The sequence below is a fragment of the Heliconius melpomene genome, chromosome 4 (assembly GCF_056956725.1).
Source record: "Heliconius melpomene rosina isolate 202511_hmr_F chromosome 4, ASM5695672v1, whole genome shotgun sequence".
Lineage (NCBI taxonomy): Eukaryota > Metazoa > Arthropoda > Insecta > Lepidoptera > Nymphalidae > Heliconius > Heliconius melpomene.
Genome location: NC_140392.1, coordinates 1,581,370 through 1,598,579, shown reverse-complemented (window position 1 = coordinate 1,598,579; position 17,210 = coordinate 1,581,370). Strand labels below are relative to the sequence as shown.

General features: G+C 33.2%; 1 protein-coding gene across 1 annotated transcript; it reads right to left on the bottom strand.

Annotated features, from left to right (window-relative positions):
• Positions 1 to 1,242: 1,242 nt before the first annotated feature.
• LOC146539370 (clavesin-2-like) lies at positions 1,243 to 16,874 on the bottom strand. The gene is made up of 6 exons (XM_085208240.1): positions 16,512 to 16,874; positions 10,912 to 11,075; positions 10,411 to 10,505; positions 6,190 to 6,334; positions 3,194 to 3,387; positions 1,243 to 2,421 (listed from the first exon to the last, which is right to left on the bottom strand). The coding sequence occupies exons 2-6, from the start codon at positions 11,057 to 11,059 to the stop codon at positions 2,122 to 2,124; spliced, it is 882 nt and encodes a 293-aa protein (XP_085064366.1). The 5' UTR covers positions 11,060 to 11,075; positions 16,512 to 16,874; the 3' UTR covers positions 1,243 to 2,121.
• Positions 16,875 to 17,210: the final 336 nt, after the last annotated feature.

Here is a 17,210-nt window from a genome sequence, read left to right as displayed (position 1 = left end):
TTTTTAAACGGATTTACCTATCCAAGACCGTCGAGGCGTAGTAGAACTGAGTATGTTGTAAAAGGAGACAGACGGTTGTGGTTCGATCCTCAGTCGGGGGAATGATTATATTTTAGTTATTTTTATTTCCTAGCTCTGGTACACAAAACGCGGCGATGACTTCCGTCACTTAACAAGCGATGCCTCGAAATTTGAGCGTAAAGTGGGGAACGGAGTGTTCCGACACTAGGTTCCTCCTGTTTTATTTGCTATCCATCCAAAACCTTGAAGTGGTTTAAGTAAAATCCAAATTTCTTTAGACATGTAATAACTTTTATGCATGTCGATATTTGGCTTCAAGCGTAATATACGGTGAAAGTAGAAAGTACCTTCGTGGTAACTTTGCGGCCTAACGATCTATGTATCGTGTTCACTAATTTACATGAACCTTCATTTGCCATGTTTATTATTAAAATCAAGGTTATAAGCTTTGTTTTTATTTGTGTAACTTTAGGCCAAGGAAGGGTGTGATGAGTGTTTTAAGAAAAAAAAACTCTATATTAGAATTTAAGAAAATGATATATTAAATTACAGATCGATAAAGACCAGTTTTGATAAACACAACTTGTGTTGAATGTCTTAAAAGGAATTTCTCCATGACTACCTTGTTATATATTGCATATTATGCGGGAATTAAGCAAAATTGCAAAGTAGACAGGTGAGAGATTTAGATTTCTTTAAAAAAAGCTAGGCAGTATTATAACAGTGACCGTCTTTGTGAGACAAAAGAAAATGAAAATATCTTAAGTAGGACACTTACAGTAAAAATAAGTAGTGTATATGTATATGTAAAAATACAGTAATAACTTTTCAACCAACTAATAATGCCATAGAATGGATGTTGCTTACATTTAGTATACATACATAAGCTCGTCAAGACGCAGGGATACGAGCGTGCTACTGTAAGCGAGACGGGTGTCAGTTCGATTTCCAATCGGGGGCAGTGTATATTAAATATTTTCATTTCCTCGCTCTGGTAATGCGGTAAGCGCGACGCGGGGAGTGGAATGTCTTTATACTACTACTGAGAAGTTTATTTGAGATAAATATCTCAATTAAAAATACTTATAGATTTTTGTATTCATTTTTGCCCTGAATTTATTTATTTGCAATTTTATTCCAGTTTTACTCTAAAAGTGTATAGTTGTCCTACATTACATTTCTTTGTGTAAAGTAAATACTAATATAAAATGAAAAGAAATATCTGTGTATTAAATGAAATTTATTAAAAACCAGTATAAATTCGTTTCTATATAAACCTTTATTTTATCTATGAAAACTTATCCTAAGTTACCTATACCACTTAGTTATCACAGCTCAGTTGGTAGCAAAATGTTATTTCTCGAACCAAGTTCCTTACATCATCTCTAAAATACATACAAAATTCGAACACGAACAAAAGCAATTTATAAATATCACAATTTCAGCTAAATTAATGTAAGCCAAATATTTTTAGTATCAAATATCTAATTCTATTTGTGACATTGTTTTTAGTACAAAAGGAAAGTAAGACCAAATTGAGCAATATAAACCTTATATAAATAACAGCTTTGATACTGTTATAAACAAGAATTATTAATAAATAAACTGAATAATTAAATATTTGTTCAAGCTCAAAATATAAGCGTTATTCTTGAGAAATATATATAAATAAATTTAAATATTTTAATATTTTTTAATAAGTAACAATTTTTTAATAACTAAGTAATGTACGTTTAATGAAGACAAAATCATGACTGTAACAATATTACGGTCGTCATGGTGCAGGGTACACAAGCGATTGTGGGTTCGATTTCCACTCAGCGAAGTGAATTATTATTAATTAATATAGAACCGAAAAGTTCGGCGGAAAGTGGAGAACGGAGTGTCATAAACACTAGGTTAAAGGATACGGGACCAAGTGTTTGTAGTGGTATTGAACAAATAAAAAGGTACACTGGGTTCCCTCTGCCTACCCTATTATAGGCTGGATACAGCGTGAAGCTGATTGAAAAATATCTGCAAAATTACTTTTTTTTAAATATGTATCATTTAAGTTAACCTTCCTATCCTAATTTTGTACCCAGTTCTGCTCAAAAAACCTCATTCCTTCACAATATAACCTAACGCCTTCATTTCTCTATCGAATTCTTCGTTTCGATACTTCTTAATCTTCTGCAGCCATTTCCCTATAGACACGTGGTTCCTGCAGGTTCCACCGTACCTCGCTGGGAGGCATTCAGGGGGTATATACTTATGTAGACTTGTCATGTCACTGCCATGGAAATGTATCCTGTCCCAAGCGTGCTGCGGAATAAACTTCTTGAAGATGTAGAAGAAAGTGTTTAGCATCCAGGAGTAGTTCACTATGTGACAGCTGCGGAGGCGGGCGGCTACTGATATCTGTAATGATATGGAATAAATTAATTTATAAATGAATGTTGAAAATAAAATAGAATTTGAAAGCGGCGGTGTTTTCCTTGTCTATTTATTCTGTTACGTATACTCGTATATGTATTCGGGACAAGAGTGAAGATAGCATATAGCAGGTTATTCAAAGGGAGTGGGTGTTAAGATATTCCGTTCCCATTTAGACACTTCTGTTCTCAACTTTCCGCTGAATTTATAAAACATTGTGTGTTGAGTGGCAGAACTCAGCGCCGTGTTTCACAGTCGCAGTCTTTTGTAATTACGATCGAAAATCGAAATTAAAATTAACTGTTTTATGTTCAACAACAAGTTACTCCTAATTAGTTATCTTTAGTGCTACTCAGGTAAAAGTTAGTTACCGCCTCGCCGGGAACTACGAGCGACAATATTATTAGCCACTTGTGTCTATAGTTAAATTTAATTAAAATAAAGTACTTTTTAACGAACTAACTTTGTTTGCACGTGTAAGGAAATTTGAAGCCACTCCTGGCGCAGTGGCACAACCGTGTGACTGTAAACGCAATAGGTTGTTGGTTCGATTCCTAGTGAAGAAATTAAATATTTAATATTTCCATTTCCTTCGCTCTGGTGTTGAGGCAAAGCGCGATGTTGAGTTTCGCTACTCAACACGTAATGAACCCGAGATTCGACGGAGCGGAAGTGTCTTATCAGTAGGTTCCTTCTGGGGATCGAAAGGTTTAACACCAGGTGCTACGCTAAAAAATAAATTGCAAATTCCACTTACCCCCATCAAATTAACAATTTGATATGCAATAGTCGGCGTCAGTGTGGATACGTGTTTGAGAGTCAGACCCGCCATGTCCACTATAACTGTGCCGCCCAACACTTGGACTTTGGGCTGTCGAATACCTATCTCGGTGATTGCCATACCAGCTCGAACTAGGTCTTCCACTGAAAATTCATTTGGATCCCATGTCCCTGGAAAGTGAAGAGATGATTTTTAAGAAAGCGGAGTTATGCTTATCTATATATATAAAATCGAAAGGTCACTCACTCATCACGAAATCTCAGAAACTACATGTGCTAGGAATCTCAAATTTTGCATAGGAGTTATTTATAGGACGTAGGTGCTCGCTAAGACGGGAATTTGCAATATTCAACTTCTAAGGGGTTGTTTTTGGGGTTGAAAATTTGTATGAAACTTCGTTACTAATGACATTTGTCTTTGTCATTCGTTACTAAATGCTAGGAGTCTCAAATTTTGCATAGACGTCACTAGGACGTAGTCATGGAGACAGAAATTAATAATAACATAGTTCACGCGGGTGAAACCACGAGCGGGCCGCTAGTTTCTGTATATAGGAAAGTAGCCAGATAGATCCCAAGCTACCAAATATTTATTTAAAAATATGATAGGTGGCGGAACTTAACGCAGCACTTTGCCTCGTTACGAGAGCGACGAAATAAAGTATTAGAATACAAAGAAAAAATGTGATTAAATACTGGAAATGAGGCCGTCGTGGCGCAGCGTCTGACGGTTGTGGGCGAATGAATATCTTTCATCATCAAACAGAGTGTCTTGGCACTATGGTCTGTATGCCTAACTCGCTATATGCAGGATTGAGCATAAAATTTGAAAAATGAATAATTGATTAACATTTGCCGTTTTTTCATGTTATTGATATCGTAAAACCTTTTATAAGTACTGTGTTTTTTTTAAATCAATAACAAAAAAACTATTTATAAAATCCAGCGCCATTAGAGACAGATGCCTTACTGTCAGAAAGCCATATATTATATTTATAAAATGTCTAAAGATATTACTTTTAATATTTTTTCAATTAATTATCAGGTTGTTCACGTTTCGGGTATTCCATTGACGCAAATGGTGTGGTAGAAGTTGTTTAAAAACCTGTTGATAAATTAGATTTTTCCTTAAAGAATATGATCTCATATATTTAATTTAAATGAACGTGCTAAGTTTAAATGTTTTTTTGTCAGTTTTTTTGTATGTCTAAAATAATTATATCTTTTTTTTAACATTGTTAAACGTCTTAATCCACACATAGGAAAGAAAGATTATTTGTAGAAAACTTTAAAAAATTATCCGAACCTATGATTTAGTTGTCACAGCACTTGGACATTTTCCAAGACACACGAGTTTTAATCTCGCTAGTTTCGATGTTTTTAACGTTTTCGAAAACATATTTATATACTTTATGAGCGGAATATATAAATTATGTTCTTTTTTCCCATATCAGGGTAGGCAGAGAGGACCTAATGTTAAAACACTCCGTTACCCAGACACCATACAATTTTCGAGATTAAGTGGCGTAACTCAACGCCGCGCTTTGTTTAAATATAATTTACACCCGAGTGGAGGTCGATGCTATAACCATCGTGTTTGTAATCACGTCATTCCACTGTGCCTTGACGGCCTCATAAGTTGTAGTAATAAAAATAGTAGTTTCAAAGAAAATCATGCCCAAATCGCTTAAAAGTTACGAAACAGAACAGATATTAAATTGACCAGAACAATACCTTACATGGTTTTATATATGTAAGCATTTTACAAAAACTTGCCCTTTATTATAATTGAAGCTGTAAACCTCAATGAACTGATATTTAAATGTCATGTTTCGATATTGTAATGCAATAACATATTTTTAAAGCTTCACTATATCTTATATACATCAGGGGAGGCAGAGGGAACCTTGTGCTAAAATACTCAAATTTCCACTTTTCCTACAATTTTAAAGACATATCTTGTTAAGACAAAGGGCATTGTTGACTTCCGTCACTCAATGCTCCCATGAGAGTAGGAATCAAACTCACAGCCATCGCATTTGCAGTCAGACACCGTACCACTGCGTTACGAAGACCTCCAATAATATTTTACAAATGCACTACTTTCAAAACTTTAAAAAATTGTAATATATCAATAGAAAACTAAATCTTATAAGAAAAATGCTAACAATTTCAAATTCATGACACTTTGTCAGTTTGCTATCGTTTCATATTCTTGTGGAAAAGATTTAAGTTTGCCGTCGTACAAGTTGAAGCGCTCTATAAACTTGGATAAGTTTCAAACTGTACAATTTTTCATAGTAATTGTTAAGAAATTTTATTATTTTTTTCTTTTATTGGCGATTTAATAACATACAACAGAAAGTTCAGATAGACGCTTCATTTGTTTAGTTAATCAACATGTTAGCAAAAAATATGTAATGGATTTCAACAAGTCGAAATGAAAATTAACAAAAAATACATAATAAATAATTAAGGGTACTGCCGCAAATTGGGAATTTATGGAAAAAATGAATTTTCATGGAAAACTTTCTACAGAAACTGTTAGGCCGAGTTTGTTAATATAAAAGTAGTTTCATATATTAAATTATGCATGATAAAATGATAAGTAGATTAAATAAAACAGCTTCACATTGTATTTTGCACACAGCAGAGTAGGCAGAGAAAATACTACTGTGTTAATACATTCCGTTCATATCTTTCCACTGATTTTTTTTCGAGGCATTGTGTTGAACGGGGAACTCAACGCCGTGTTTTTGTATTGCATTAATAAATAATATCTAATTCCTCTCGTGCCCCTGCACTACGACGGCCTCAGTTTGTAGATTAGATACTATTATTGCCTAAAATAGTTTCGAGCACGATTTTCAAAACATGATGTGCCTAAGTAAAAACAGTTACTAAGAAACATTTACAAAAACAAGCATACATACATATTTTTTTACATATACATAATATATTAAAATAAATTACCAAATCTAAAAACGGATAGCCTGCCAACATCAGGCCTATCCAGCATGGACCCCTCGTACGCGTCGTTCACCTTCATGAGGCCCCAGAGGTCCACTCCTTTGTACAGATGAGGGTACTCTTCGCGGAATGAGTAATATCGGACTAGCTGTGAACAAAATTTATAAGGTTATTACCTTATAAGTTTAGGAATAATATGGTTTATTTAGTAGGTAGGCGCTTAAAAATATTTATGGCGGTTCGCTGCTTAAAAAAATATATGTACTTAACGGGGAAGGCGGAGGGAGAGATGCTTTAATGGATGCCTCAATTTACAAGAATTTCACTATAAAAAATATTTGTATTATGTATCAATACAATATATGAATGCTTCATTCTTAGGTATTTAATAATAATTAAATAAATACACAACATTGTAGCATGGGAGGGCTTCGTCTTCTTCCACCTCTTCCCTCCTTCTCTGACAAGACAAATTACAGCGTTTTTCATAGTAAAAATATTCAATAAGTACTTGCACACTCTTTTGATTATTTTACAGAATTAAAAATACTTATTTTATTAATTAATAATTGTTATTTGTAATTATACGAGTATTTACTATGTGACTATCATTATTCTAATTAAGTCTAAAATGTATGCAACGAGGCGGCATATCAACATCAACAACGTCGATGCTGGCGCTACGAGTATCATAGCATACATAATGTATGGACACGTTTAGCTGTTAGCTCGGTATACGTTCTTTCATGCATAAAATATAAACTAATTAGGGAAACGTAATTTAGAAAAAATCTTGAAATAGCTTTATTTATGAAAATAATAGAAAAAAATAGGAATATGGGCAACGAAGTGCATTTACATTAGGTTCCCTGTCTTCCCTATTATATGCGGGATATAAAACGGGAACCTAAAAAAATACAAATATAGGCCATAATTTTAGAATACTTAATTTTAACGATTTTATATCAGAATCAATTATCTCAGTATAGCCATTGAATGCAGTGTGAACGGCGCTTATTTATTCTCTTAGCTCGAAACGTAATTTAGAAAAAATCTTGAAATAACTTTATTTCTGAAAATAATAGAAAAAAAGATATTATATCTCAGGCCAGATGAGGTCAGTCGTGGCGCAGGGGCACAAGTCTGTGACTGTGAACGTGACTGGATGTGGGTTGAATCCCCACTCGAGGAAATGAAATATTTACTTCAACTTATATTTTTCATTTTTTCCTTCTGATGTCGTGGCAAAGCGCGGCGTTGAATTTCGGGGAAGGTAGTTTCTTAACACTAGATTCCCTCTGCCTACCCTGCTCTGTGCGGGAAACAGTGTGAGGCTAATTTAATTTAATTTTTAAAATATTAAATAATATCTATAAGATAAAATGTCACATGGACAGGTGAAAGTTTTCTAAAAAAAACTAAATGATAGGTGAAATTTCGATACATTTTAGACTGCTAAGGTAACATGTTTAGATTAGTGTCCCACTTAAATTATTTTGATTGACCAGTCAAATAATTCTAAATGGAACCATGAACCATGGGTTCAATGTCCATCTAGGAAAAATATTTTTGTTACGAGCAGCAATGAGACAACCAAGATATAATTATGTACCAATAGGTCAGCTTCACGCTGTATCTCGCAAACAGTAGGGTAGTAGGCAGGTTGTTCCTGATTCCGCTGAATTCTTGAGGTATACTGTTTTGAGTGGCGGAACTTAACGCCGTGCTTTGACACGAGAACGGAGAAATGAAAATATAAATTTAATTAAATATTTCATTTTCTCGAGTGGGACCCACAACAACGACTGGCCTCATATCACATGTATCATATGTGTATATAATTAATTATAATTCACCATATAACTATACTAGATTGTCACCTAGCAATTAATTATTATTATAGCGATTATAATCCCATAATAATACTGTCATTACTCAAGGCCATTTATTGTATTACTAGCGACCCTCTTGCGGCTTCGCCCGCTTTAACTACTGGATTATTCATGTAATGTATGTTTGCAAAGCACTTAAGATAATGTGAAAATTAATTAAATCCTAATGCAACCCGCATTTTTGTAGTTTCAATAAGGATTTTCCAATTGTTTTACACAGCAAGGATTTTTTAGTAGGTACCGTAATTTTAAATCTGTGCTACTAATCTTTTCAAGTACTTATTAAAATATATTTAAATGACTATTTTTAGATAGTTAAATGACTATTTTTAAACGGAAGAAATTATAAACAAAAACCTACCTACTAATAACTACTCCAAAAAATGTGAAACCAAATATATCGCGCTTAAATAATATATTCAACTCCAATTATCCAATACGTGCAAACGCATCTAACTAAATCTTCTTTGCTATAGAGGCAGCCGGGTTTTTTTTTTTTCGAGCTTGTGGTTAATGCTGAAGGGGGTATTCTGTCCCTGATGAAAAGCAAGTACGACGTGGCTGCCTGTGAGGAAAATTAAATAGAATGCATGAGCCGGGAATCGAACCCGGGCCGCCCGCGTGGCAGGCGAGCATTCTACCACTGAACCACCGATGCGTGTAAGGCAAGCGGGCACGGCGGACGCATGGCGAGTGGCGAGCCGTTTCGCAGCAAGGATTTTTTTGATATTGTAACAACTTCTAAAGTACTTATTAAAGTGAAAAACAGTAAAAGACAGTTTTGGTCTACATTAAATGGCCAACGTAACTAATGTACTTTTTTATATGCTGAGAGTAAGGGATAAGTGAAACTTGAGTAACATACAGCTGATGTGTCAACGATGGGATGTGTCAACAATTAAATGCGTTTTTCTGTAAAACTATTCGCAGTTTCGAAATATTGTAAAAAGCAAATTTTATCTTCGTTTAACGTAGAAAATTAATAAAGTATTTTAAAGGATAAGGATTAATACCATTATGGAAAAATATCCCTCACAATAAAAAATATATTGAAATTATTATTTTTAGACAGAAAAATGATCACTACACGTTATTCTTAAAAGATACGAATATGCCGTCGCGGACTTTTTTGTAGATCTTGTTAAGAGAAACAATACTCCAGTACATTTTTTTCATGTAGTACTTACCATTAGAGCAGCACATGCGCGAAAGTGTCTCAACGGGTAGGACTTTATACACATTTATCGTATTTATGTTAATTTACATAAGAATGTACAAATAATAAACTATATATAAACCTTCTACGAAAAACACTCGACTTAATGGTGAAGACCGCATCAAAATCCGTTGGGTGGTTTAGAAGAAGAAGAGTTAGAAACAACAGACAGACACGAAAAGCGACTTTGTTTTATAAGATATAGGATAGGATAGGAGGATACATAAAGAATTATACCTTCTACTATATTTTGGAAATTACATTGAAATTCTGCAAAGACGCCGCGGTGGCGCAGCAGCACAAGCGTGCGACTGTAAACGTGACGGTTGTGGGTTCAATTAATTTTTAATATATTCATTTCTTTGCCACTCAACTCAACAAGCAATGTTCAAAAATTCGGCGGAATATGGGCAACAAAGTGCATTTACACTAGGTTCCCTGTCTTCTCTATTATATGCGGGATATAAAGCGGGAACCTGAAAAAAAATACAAATAGAGGCCATAATTTTAGAATACTTAATTTTAAATATGTTATATCAGAATCAATTATGTTAGTATAGCCATTGAATGCAGTGAGCACGGCGCCTATATATTCTCTTAGCTCGAGTCCCGACACTTTATCCCGTGGGATAAAAGGAAGATAGGTAAAGAGAATCTAGTGTCAACACTCCGTTCCAAGATTGAAATGCTTAAGCAAATAACACAAGACTATTTTATGATGCGAATAAATAAAAATTACACATTTTAATGTATTTATACTTTTGGATTCAAATGTGGTCTAGAAAGTGCTCATAAAAAATTAAGATTCTGATGAAATCTCGACCAAATCGGTTTTCACATTCCTTAAATTTTCGGAACTTTGAAAATTAAGTCTAGTAAACAAAGGGACAGTTAAGGCGCAGCGGTAGAGTGTCTGACTGTAAACAAGACGGTTGTGGATTCGAAATGAATTATGTTTCGTTCTGATTCTGTCTATCACAATCACATCAAACACAAGCAATATTTCGAAAAATGGGTGCAACAGAAGGCACCAGTGGATATCGAATTATACTAAAACTGCTAAGATAAAAATAAATCATATTAACTTTAGATAAAATTATAATAAAAATAACATACCAGTTTATGTGCTCGTGGTACAATAAAATCTCTCGCACGGAGATATCTCAAGAGGTACGCGTCGTCTGTTCGGTGTGGCGTGCATTCTCCCCTGTCTAGAAGTTACAATATTTATTTCATTTCACATAATTATATTAATAAATATTTAATTTATATAATTATTAATTTATTATTGAGATTTTTATTTCGTCGCTCTGGTAAAGTCAAAGATCGGCGTTGAGTTCCGCAAGTAAACACGCAATGTCACGAGAATTAAGAGTGGGGAACAAAAGTGTCTTAACACTGCATTCCCAGGCTTCCTCTGCCCACGATTATTAACTATTTTCACAAACATTGCTTTTCCAACGGAATCATCATCATCATCATCATCAACAACCATCTTTTGTCCATTGCTAGACATAGGCCTTCCCCAATTCTCGCCACCACACTCGATCCTCAGCTCAACGGAATACTAATATATAACTGTAGAAAATAATTTTATTTCATAACAAAAACATATACCATATATCATTTTGCGTAACTCTGCAATGGCCGTGTCCCTGGTGGCTGCGTTTTCGTTGCATTGTTCTGGTGCTATAGCAAGTAGTTCGGGATCCTCCTTCGTATTCAGTTCAGCCTCGAACGCTATCTCGAGGAAGCACTCGTACATTATAATATGTTAACACCTGTTGGATATAACGTATGTTTTTAAAACTGGTTTTAGCTGATAACCTTGGATTTTTTCTCAAGCTCAATGATGCATTCGTTAGAATTGACTTGCTTTTTAGTAATATTTTTATTTCATGGTTTTGTTTATAAACAAAGAGTCTTTATGATTATAGAGTTGAAATTTAATTTGTGAAGTGAGATAGAAGAAGTTAGTTTGATTAAATATTTATTTATTTTCTACTTCACGCTGTATGGCGCTTATTGCAGGGTAGACAGAGGGAACCTAGTGTTAAAACACTCCATTCTCATTAAGACACTTCCGTTTCACATTTTCCACCGAATTTTGGAGGCATTGCGAGTTGAGTGGCGTAAATAGGCCGCCGAAAATCTTTGCCTCACTGCCGGAACAAAAAAATGAAAATATTACATTTTTTATATTTTTACGTGAGGAACGAAGTGCCTTAAACTTAAGGTTCCTTCTATCTGAGTCTAGCATATCGTATACTCGTATAGTAGGAATGCTAAATAACTAAATAAGGAATATGTAGATGTAAAACAGACATTTAAAATTTATTTATAAACGAACATGACATGTAAAACGGTCAATCGGAAGGCCTCAAGGTTGTCCGGAGAGTTCATTCACTCCCAAACGCATCGACCCTGTCCCCCTTAGAAGAATTTTCGCATCTCGTCATGATATGTGAGGCTATATAGTGAAAGGAGATCAGAGATTCACAACAATAAATTACGTATAAGTATTTAACTTGAGGCCGCCGTCGTCAGCAACGTCAATATTTATTTTGTATTTAACATCGTACTAATATTATAAACGTAAATGTACGTTTGTTTGTTACGCTTTCACGCCAAAATTACTCAACTGATTATTATGAAACATATTTCTAGATGTGTGGATACTTTTTATTATTAAAAAAAACATATATTTTTAAAACAAATATTATCCTTTGCATAATACTTAAATAAAAATAAATTTAAGCGAGCGAAGCCGCGTTTGAGTCTCTAGTTTAACAGTATTATAAATTTACCTACTAAGAAATAAAATAATGATTCAATATTTGTTTTAATAAATATAAAGTTATAAATAACTTCGTTGTTTATTTATGTAAATTGACATATTTAAATATGACATATTTTTATTTTAATTATTCTTTGATTTTGTGTATTTTTATTTAATAAAATAACTTCCAAGTATAAAAGTTTTTCGATTTTTTTAATATGTTATTAATTACTCGGTGAGGTCATCGGGGAACAGCGACTCCCTCTACTACGGCGATGGTTGTGGGTTAGACTCTCACTCGAGGTGACGAATTATTATTATCATATCCTTACTCTGAAGAAGAAATTCTTAGCAAAGAAGACAGAGCGTTGCGTTGATTTCTGTCACTCAACACGAAAGGCCTCGTAAAAACTGGGGACCGGTGTCTTAACACTAACCTAGACTAGATAGAGACATCGGTCCCCTCTGCTTACCTTGCTATGCGCTCCACAGGGTAAAGCAAAATAAAAAGTAATAACAGGTAATTTTTATACATCCAAAATTTAAATATCCCACAAAGTAGATAAGGTATGTTAAATGTTAATAAAGTATGAGATTTTTATATGCGTTTTTTGTAGACCTGATGAAATATTTACGAGGTACATGCTTCATTAAAATAAATCTCGTTTCTTAATATTAATAATAATCGTTCTATTTAAAATTTTAAAGCAATACTCAAATTGAACTTAGTGGACAAGTTGTAGTTAATTTTGACATAAGTAACAATATATTTGGTAAATAATCATAAATGAGAACATGTAACATTTACCTACATATCATTGTTTTTGTTTCATTTCGTTCGGTTTTCATTTGACATTTAGAAACAACTATAAATAAATTGAAGATAATTAAGACTTAATATTAGTAAAACATCTTTTTTACATTACTATTAATCTTGATGTCGAACTAGAACTCGTTTTAGATAGTAAATGACTTCAAGACCTAGTCGTAAATCATTTTTTTTAAATGATTTTCTAATAATTGAAATATGTAAAATACAGATATCGAAATGGCACAATCGATTATATTTTGAAATAAGTTTTTTTTTCAATTTATACAAAAAGTTACGACGGTCATAAGTGGACCACCAGGTTCAAAGGCTCGTTCAAAAAAAATATCCGGAAGGATATTGACGAAATTTGTGCTTGAAGTTCAGTCTACAGATTAAAAGTACCTATTTGCATTAAAGATTGCGGCAGATTGCGGGTTCGATTCCAATTTGAGGAAATGAAATATTTATTTGTTTTTCATTTCCTCATTATAGTAAAAAGGTAAGTCGGGGCGTTGACTACCGCCTCGCAGCCTCCACTATTCGTCGGAAAGTACGAAAAGGATGTGCCTTAATGGGAACGAAGTGCCTAAGATTAACACTAGGTTCCCAAGTTCTCCCTGCCGTCTCTGCTACATGCGGGATACACCGTTAAGCTAAGAAAATATTTTATTCTATAAATAAGAAATGTTCTTGCGATAACAAATATATTTTACTTTGCTTATTAACTTACGTTATAAATAGTTTTCTGCGTGTACTTAATATGATTAAAATCATAATTTAACAGGTGAACAATTAGAATAAACATTGATTTTAAGATCGACCTTCTATTATATAATATTTTACTTTAAAACATTAGGCAGACCGCGCATTTCATCGTCTATTCTCATAGTCAAACGGAACCGGAATAAAATATTTCAAACGCTGGCAACCCCTGTTTGCGGCAGGAATTTTCCAGGCAACCCTGTTTTATAGTGTTCAGAAAAAAATAAGCTTTAATTTGATATATAATTCATTAAAAAAACAGATGAGTGCAAATTATTAACATTTAGTGACATCTTTAAACCAGGCAACCCTAGACTTGCGGCAGACTGAGAGCTGGCAACCCTTAATTTTCCAATTCCTTATGCGATTATCTTTCAAATGATGTGCGATTCATATAAAAAACGTATGGGTGCAATTTTCTCCAAAAACGAGTTACGAAAAAATGTAATTAAAGGTGATTGCGGCAGGATTCTTCCAGGCAACCCAGGTGTAATCTGTTCTACTAATCATGTATTATTCATTAATATGGGTTTAATTAAGAAAACTCGTATATGCAGGATTCAACGGCCGGATCTCAGTCTATTAGTGCTTCAACAAAAAAGGATTCCATGCAAGCTGACATTTCAAAATGTCAGGACACAAAAAGATCAAGATCTCACAAGATATATTTTAACTAGGCTAGTGCGCTCTTGACTTTCAACTTTCAATCATTAAATACTTTGACATATAAATAAAGGTTTTTATTAATAAATGTATGTGTAATTCAAGATAAGCTACTTACATAGTTATAATTCGAATTATAATAAAGCTTTTTTTATAGAAACATGCTACAGAACTGACACCCTCGCTTTATTATTGATATATTTTTTCTCAACTAAATTGTAATTATTTCTTTAATTTGGGTCTTAAGGTGTTAGTTATCTATTTTAAGTAAACGTAATAAAAAAAGTACTTTATAAATATGCAATCGAAATAGTCGCATTCTTTCTTATTAGATGATGCCACATAGTTCCATTATTTTCTCAAGTAGAGCGTTAATAAATAACTTAATTGTTTTGTTTATGAAACTTACCTAATGTATGTTTGAAGTAAACCTTAAAAATTCTAAACTTTATTTTTAATTTGTGGAAATTTCGTATTTCATATTGTCATAATATATCGTGGTCGCATAGTGAAAATTGATTTCTGGATTCCATCGCCACTAAGGGGATGCATTTTTTTTTCTTCACGCATACAATGGTGTAGGAAGAGGGAACCTAGTGTTAAGAAACTCCATTGTCAACTTTCCGCCGAATCGAGGCGTCGCATTCGGTTTACCTTGTTACCAGAGCAATGAAATGAAAATATCAAATATGTAATTTATTTCCCCGAGCGGGAATAGAACCCACAACCGCCGTTTAAAATCATATTTATCTCCTGTTGTACACACAGTGGTTCAAAAACGGACGGAAAGCGAAAAATATATATATAAAATCGAAAGGTCACTCACTCATCACGAAATCTCAGAAACTACATGTGCTAGGAATTTCAAATTTTGCATAGGAGTTATTTATAGGACGTAGGTGCTCGCTAAGACGGGAATTTGCAATATTCGCCTTCTAAGGGGTTGTTTTTGTATGAAACTTCGTTACTACAAATGCTAGGAGTCTCAAATTTTGCATAGACGTCACTAGGACGTAGCCATGGAGACAGAAATTAATAATAACATAGTTCACGAGGGTGAAACCGCGAGCGGGCCGCTAGTAAGTTATAACACTAAGTTTGTTATTCCCACACTGCTATACTGCTATATGCGAGATAAAGCGTGCAACTGTTTTTTTTAGGTTCACGTTTTATATTCCGCTCATAAGAGGATAGGTAGAGGGGAACTGGTAACCTAAATTGAAATGGTTGAATTCATCGTAATACACAGGTTAGTATGCTGTTTAATTATTCAAATTCAAATTCAAAATATTCTTAATTCAAATAAACTTTATAAGCACTTTTGAATCGAAGTCGAATGTACATGTCAACAAAAAGCTACCACCGGTTCGGAAGGCAGTTCTGCTGAGAAGAGCCGGCAAGAAACTCAACAGTTGATTATCAATGAACAACTAAATATTATAGAAAATTCCTTATTTGTTAATATTTAGTATAGTAAGTAAGTGATATAAGCAAAAAAATCCTTCGAATGTTACTATGAATGATATAATGTTAGTCACGTGACCTTACTTTATGCAAATACATATAATTTTATGATTTTCTAGGATCTAAATATGCAATTAAAGCTATAACAAACACTTCCTTGTGTCCGTTCAAAGTATTAGAGATGAAAACATTGTAGGGGCCGTCTACTCTTAAAATGAACTTACAAACAGATACAAAGAAGTGTAATTACAATGACACGCGTTTGTCATTTGTCACTCAGTAAACGTGACAGCAAAAAATAGCAGCAGCAAAAAAATACAAGAAATAATAAATAATACTTTTAATTTTTTTTATTTTACATTGCCTTGGAAAAGGTAACGAATTAGCCACAAATCTCCAATGTATAAACTAATAACGCTTATGTATAAACTTGTCAATTAATTTAATTGAAAAATTTAAACTGTCCTAAATCAAAAATTCCTTTAATAAAGAATGTTTTTCAATTACATACGATTTAATAAACGCACAGGGAAATGGTATTTTTGCCCTTATTATATTAAAAAATTATAAATAATAAAAAATAATTATATTATTTATTTATTATTTATTTTGCCGATACTATTTTTTATGTTATTGTGATATTTATAAGTGTCTGTAAGTTCGGTTTTACAGTAAACGGCCTAAAACATATAATGATGTACCAAACAAATAAAAACATATATTTTTTTAAATACTTACAAAAGAAATTACAAAGACACATTCGCTGTAATAAAAAAAAAGTGTTGTCCACAACACCATAAACTACAAACGCGCTTAAACAACACTGAACAACACAACACTATAAACAATTAAATATGAATCACTCAGTTTATCACACAACAGCTCTGTACTAACGTTGAGATCATAATAAATAAATATCTACTAAAAACCTTGACAAGACCACTCTAATTCAACTAATTTGAATCTACCGACTATTTTTTTGTATTATTTTAAATTATATTTTTCATATATTTATTACTTTTTGTGGTTAGTTAAAAAAAAAGGACCGTGCACTTCGATCTTTTGTAAAACACTGGCACATGCTACCTTTTTGTATGACGCTACGCTTACGTATCGTGAATTTATCATTGTTCACTTTATATGTATGTATATATCAAATATTTTTGTATGTATGCGTGTCGGTATAAGGCGTCGCTTGCGCGGTATTGGGTGGAAACGGTTCGAAAAGATAAACATATAATCTTATACAGTATATTAGTAAATTATAATATTTTTCCTTTTTATATTATGAAATTCTATATATAGACAATAAATAATAAGACTCGTTTCTTTGTTCTTTGACATATCGTGATCTATATTTTTATTTTAGCTTCACGCTGTAGGTATCCCACACATAGCACGTTAGGCCTGGGAACGTAGTGTTAAGACACTCCGTTA

Coding starts and splice junctions, on each gene's coding strand:
- LOC146539370 (XM_085208240.1), bottom strand. CDS start 11,059: ATGTACGAGTGCTTCCTCGAGATAGCGTTCGAGGCTGAACTGAATACG. Junction 6,335..10,410: donor TACCACGAGCACATAAACTG/GTATGTTATTTT, acceptor TTTTGTTCACAG/CTAGTCCGATATTACTCATT. Junction 2,422..3,193: donor AAATTGTTAATTTGATGGGG/GTAAGTGGAATT, acceptor ATATCATTACAG/ATATCAGTAGCCGCCCGCCT.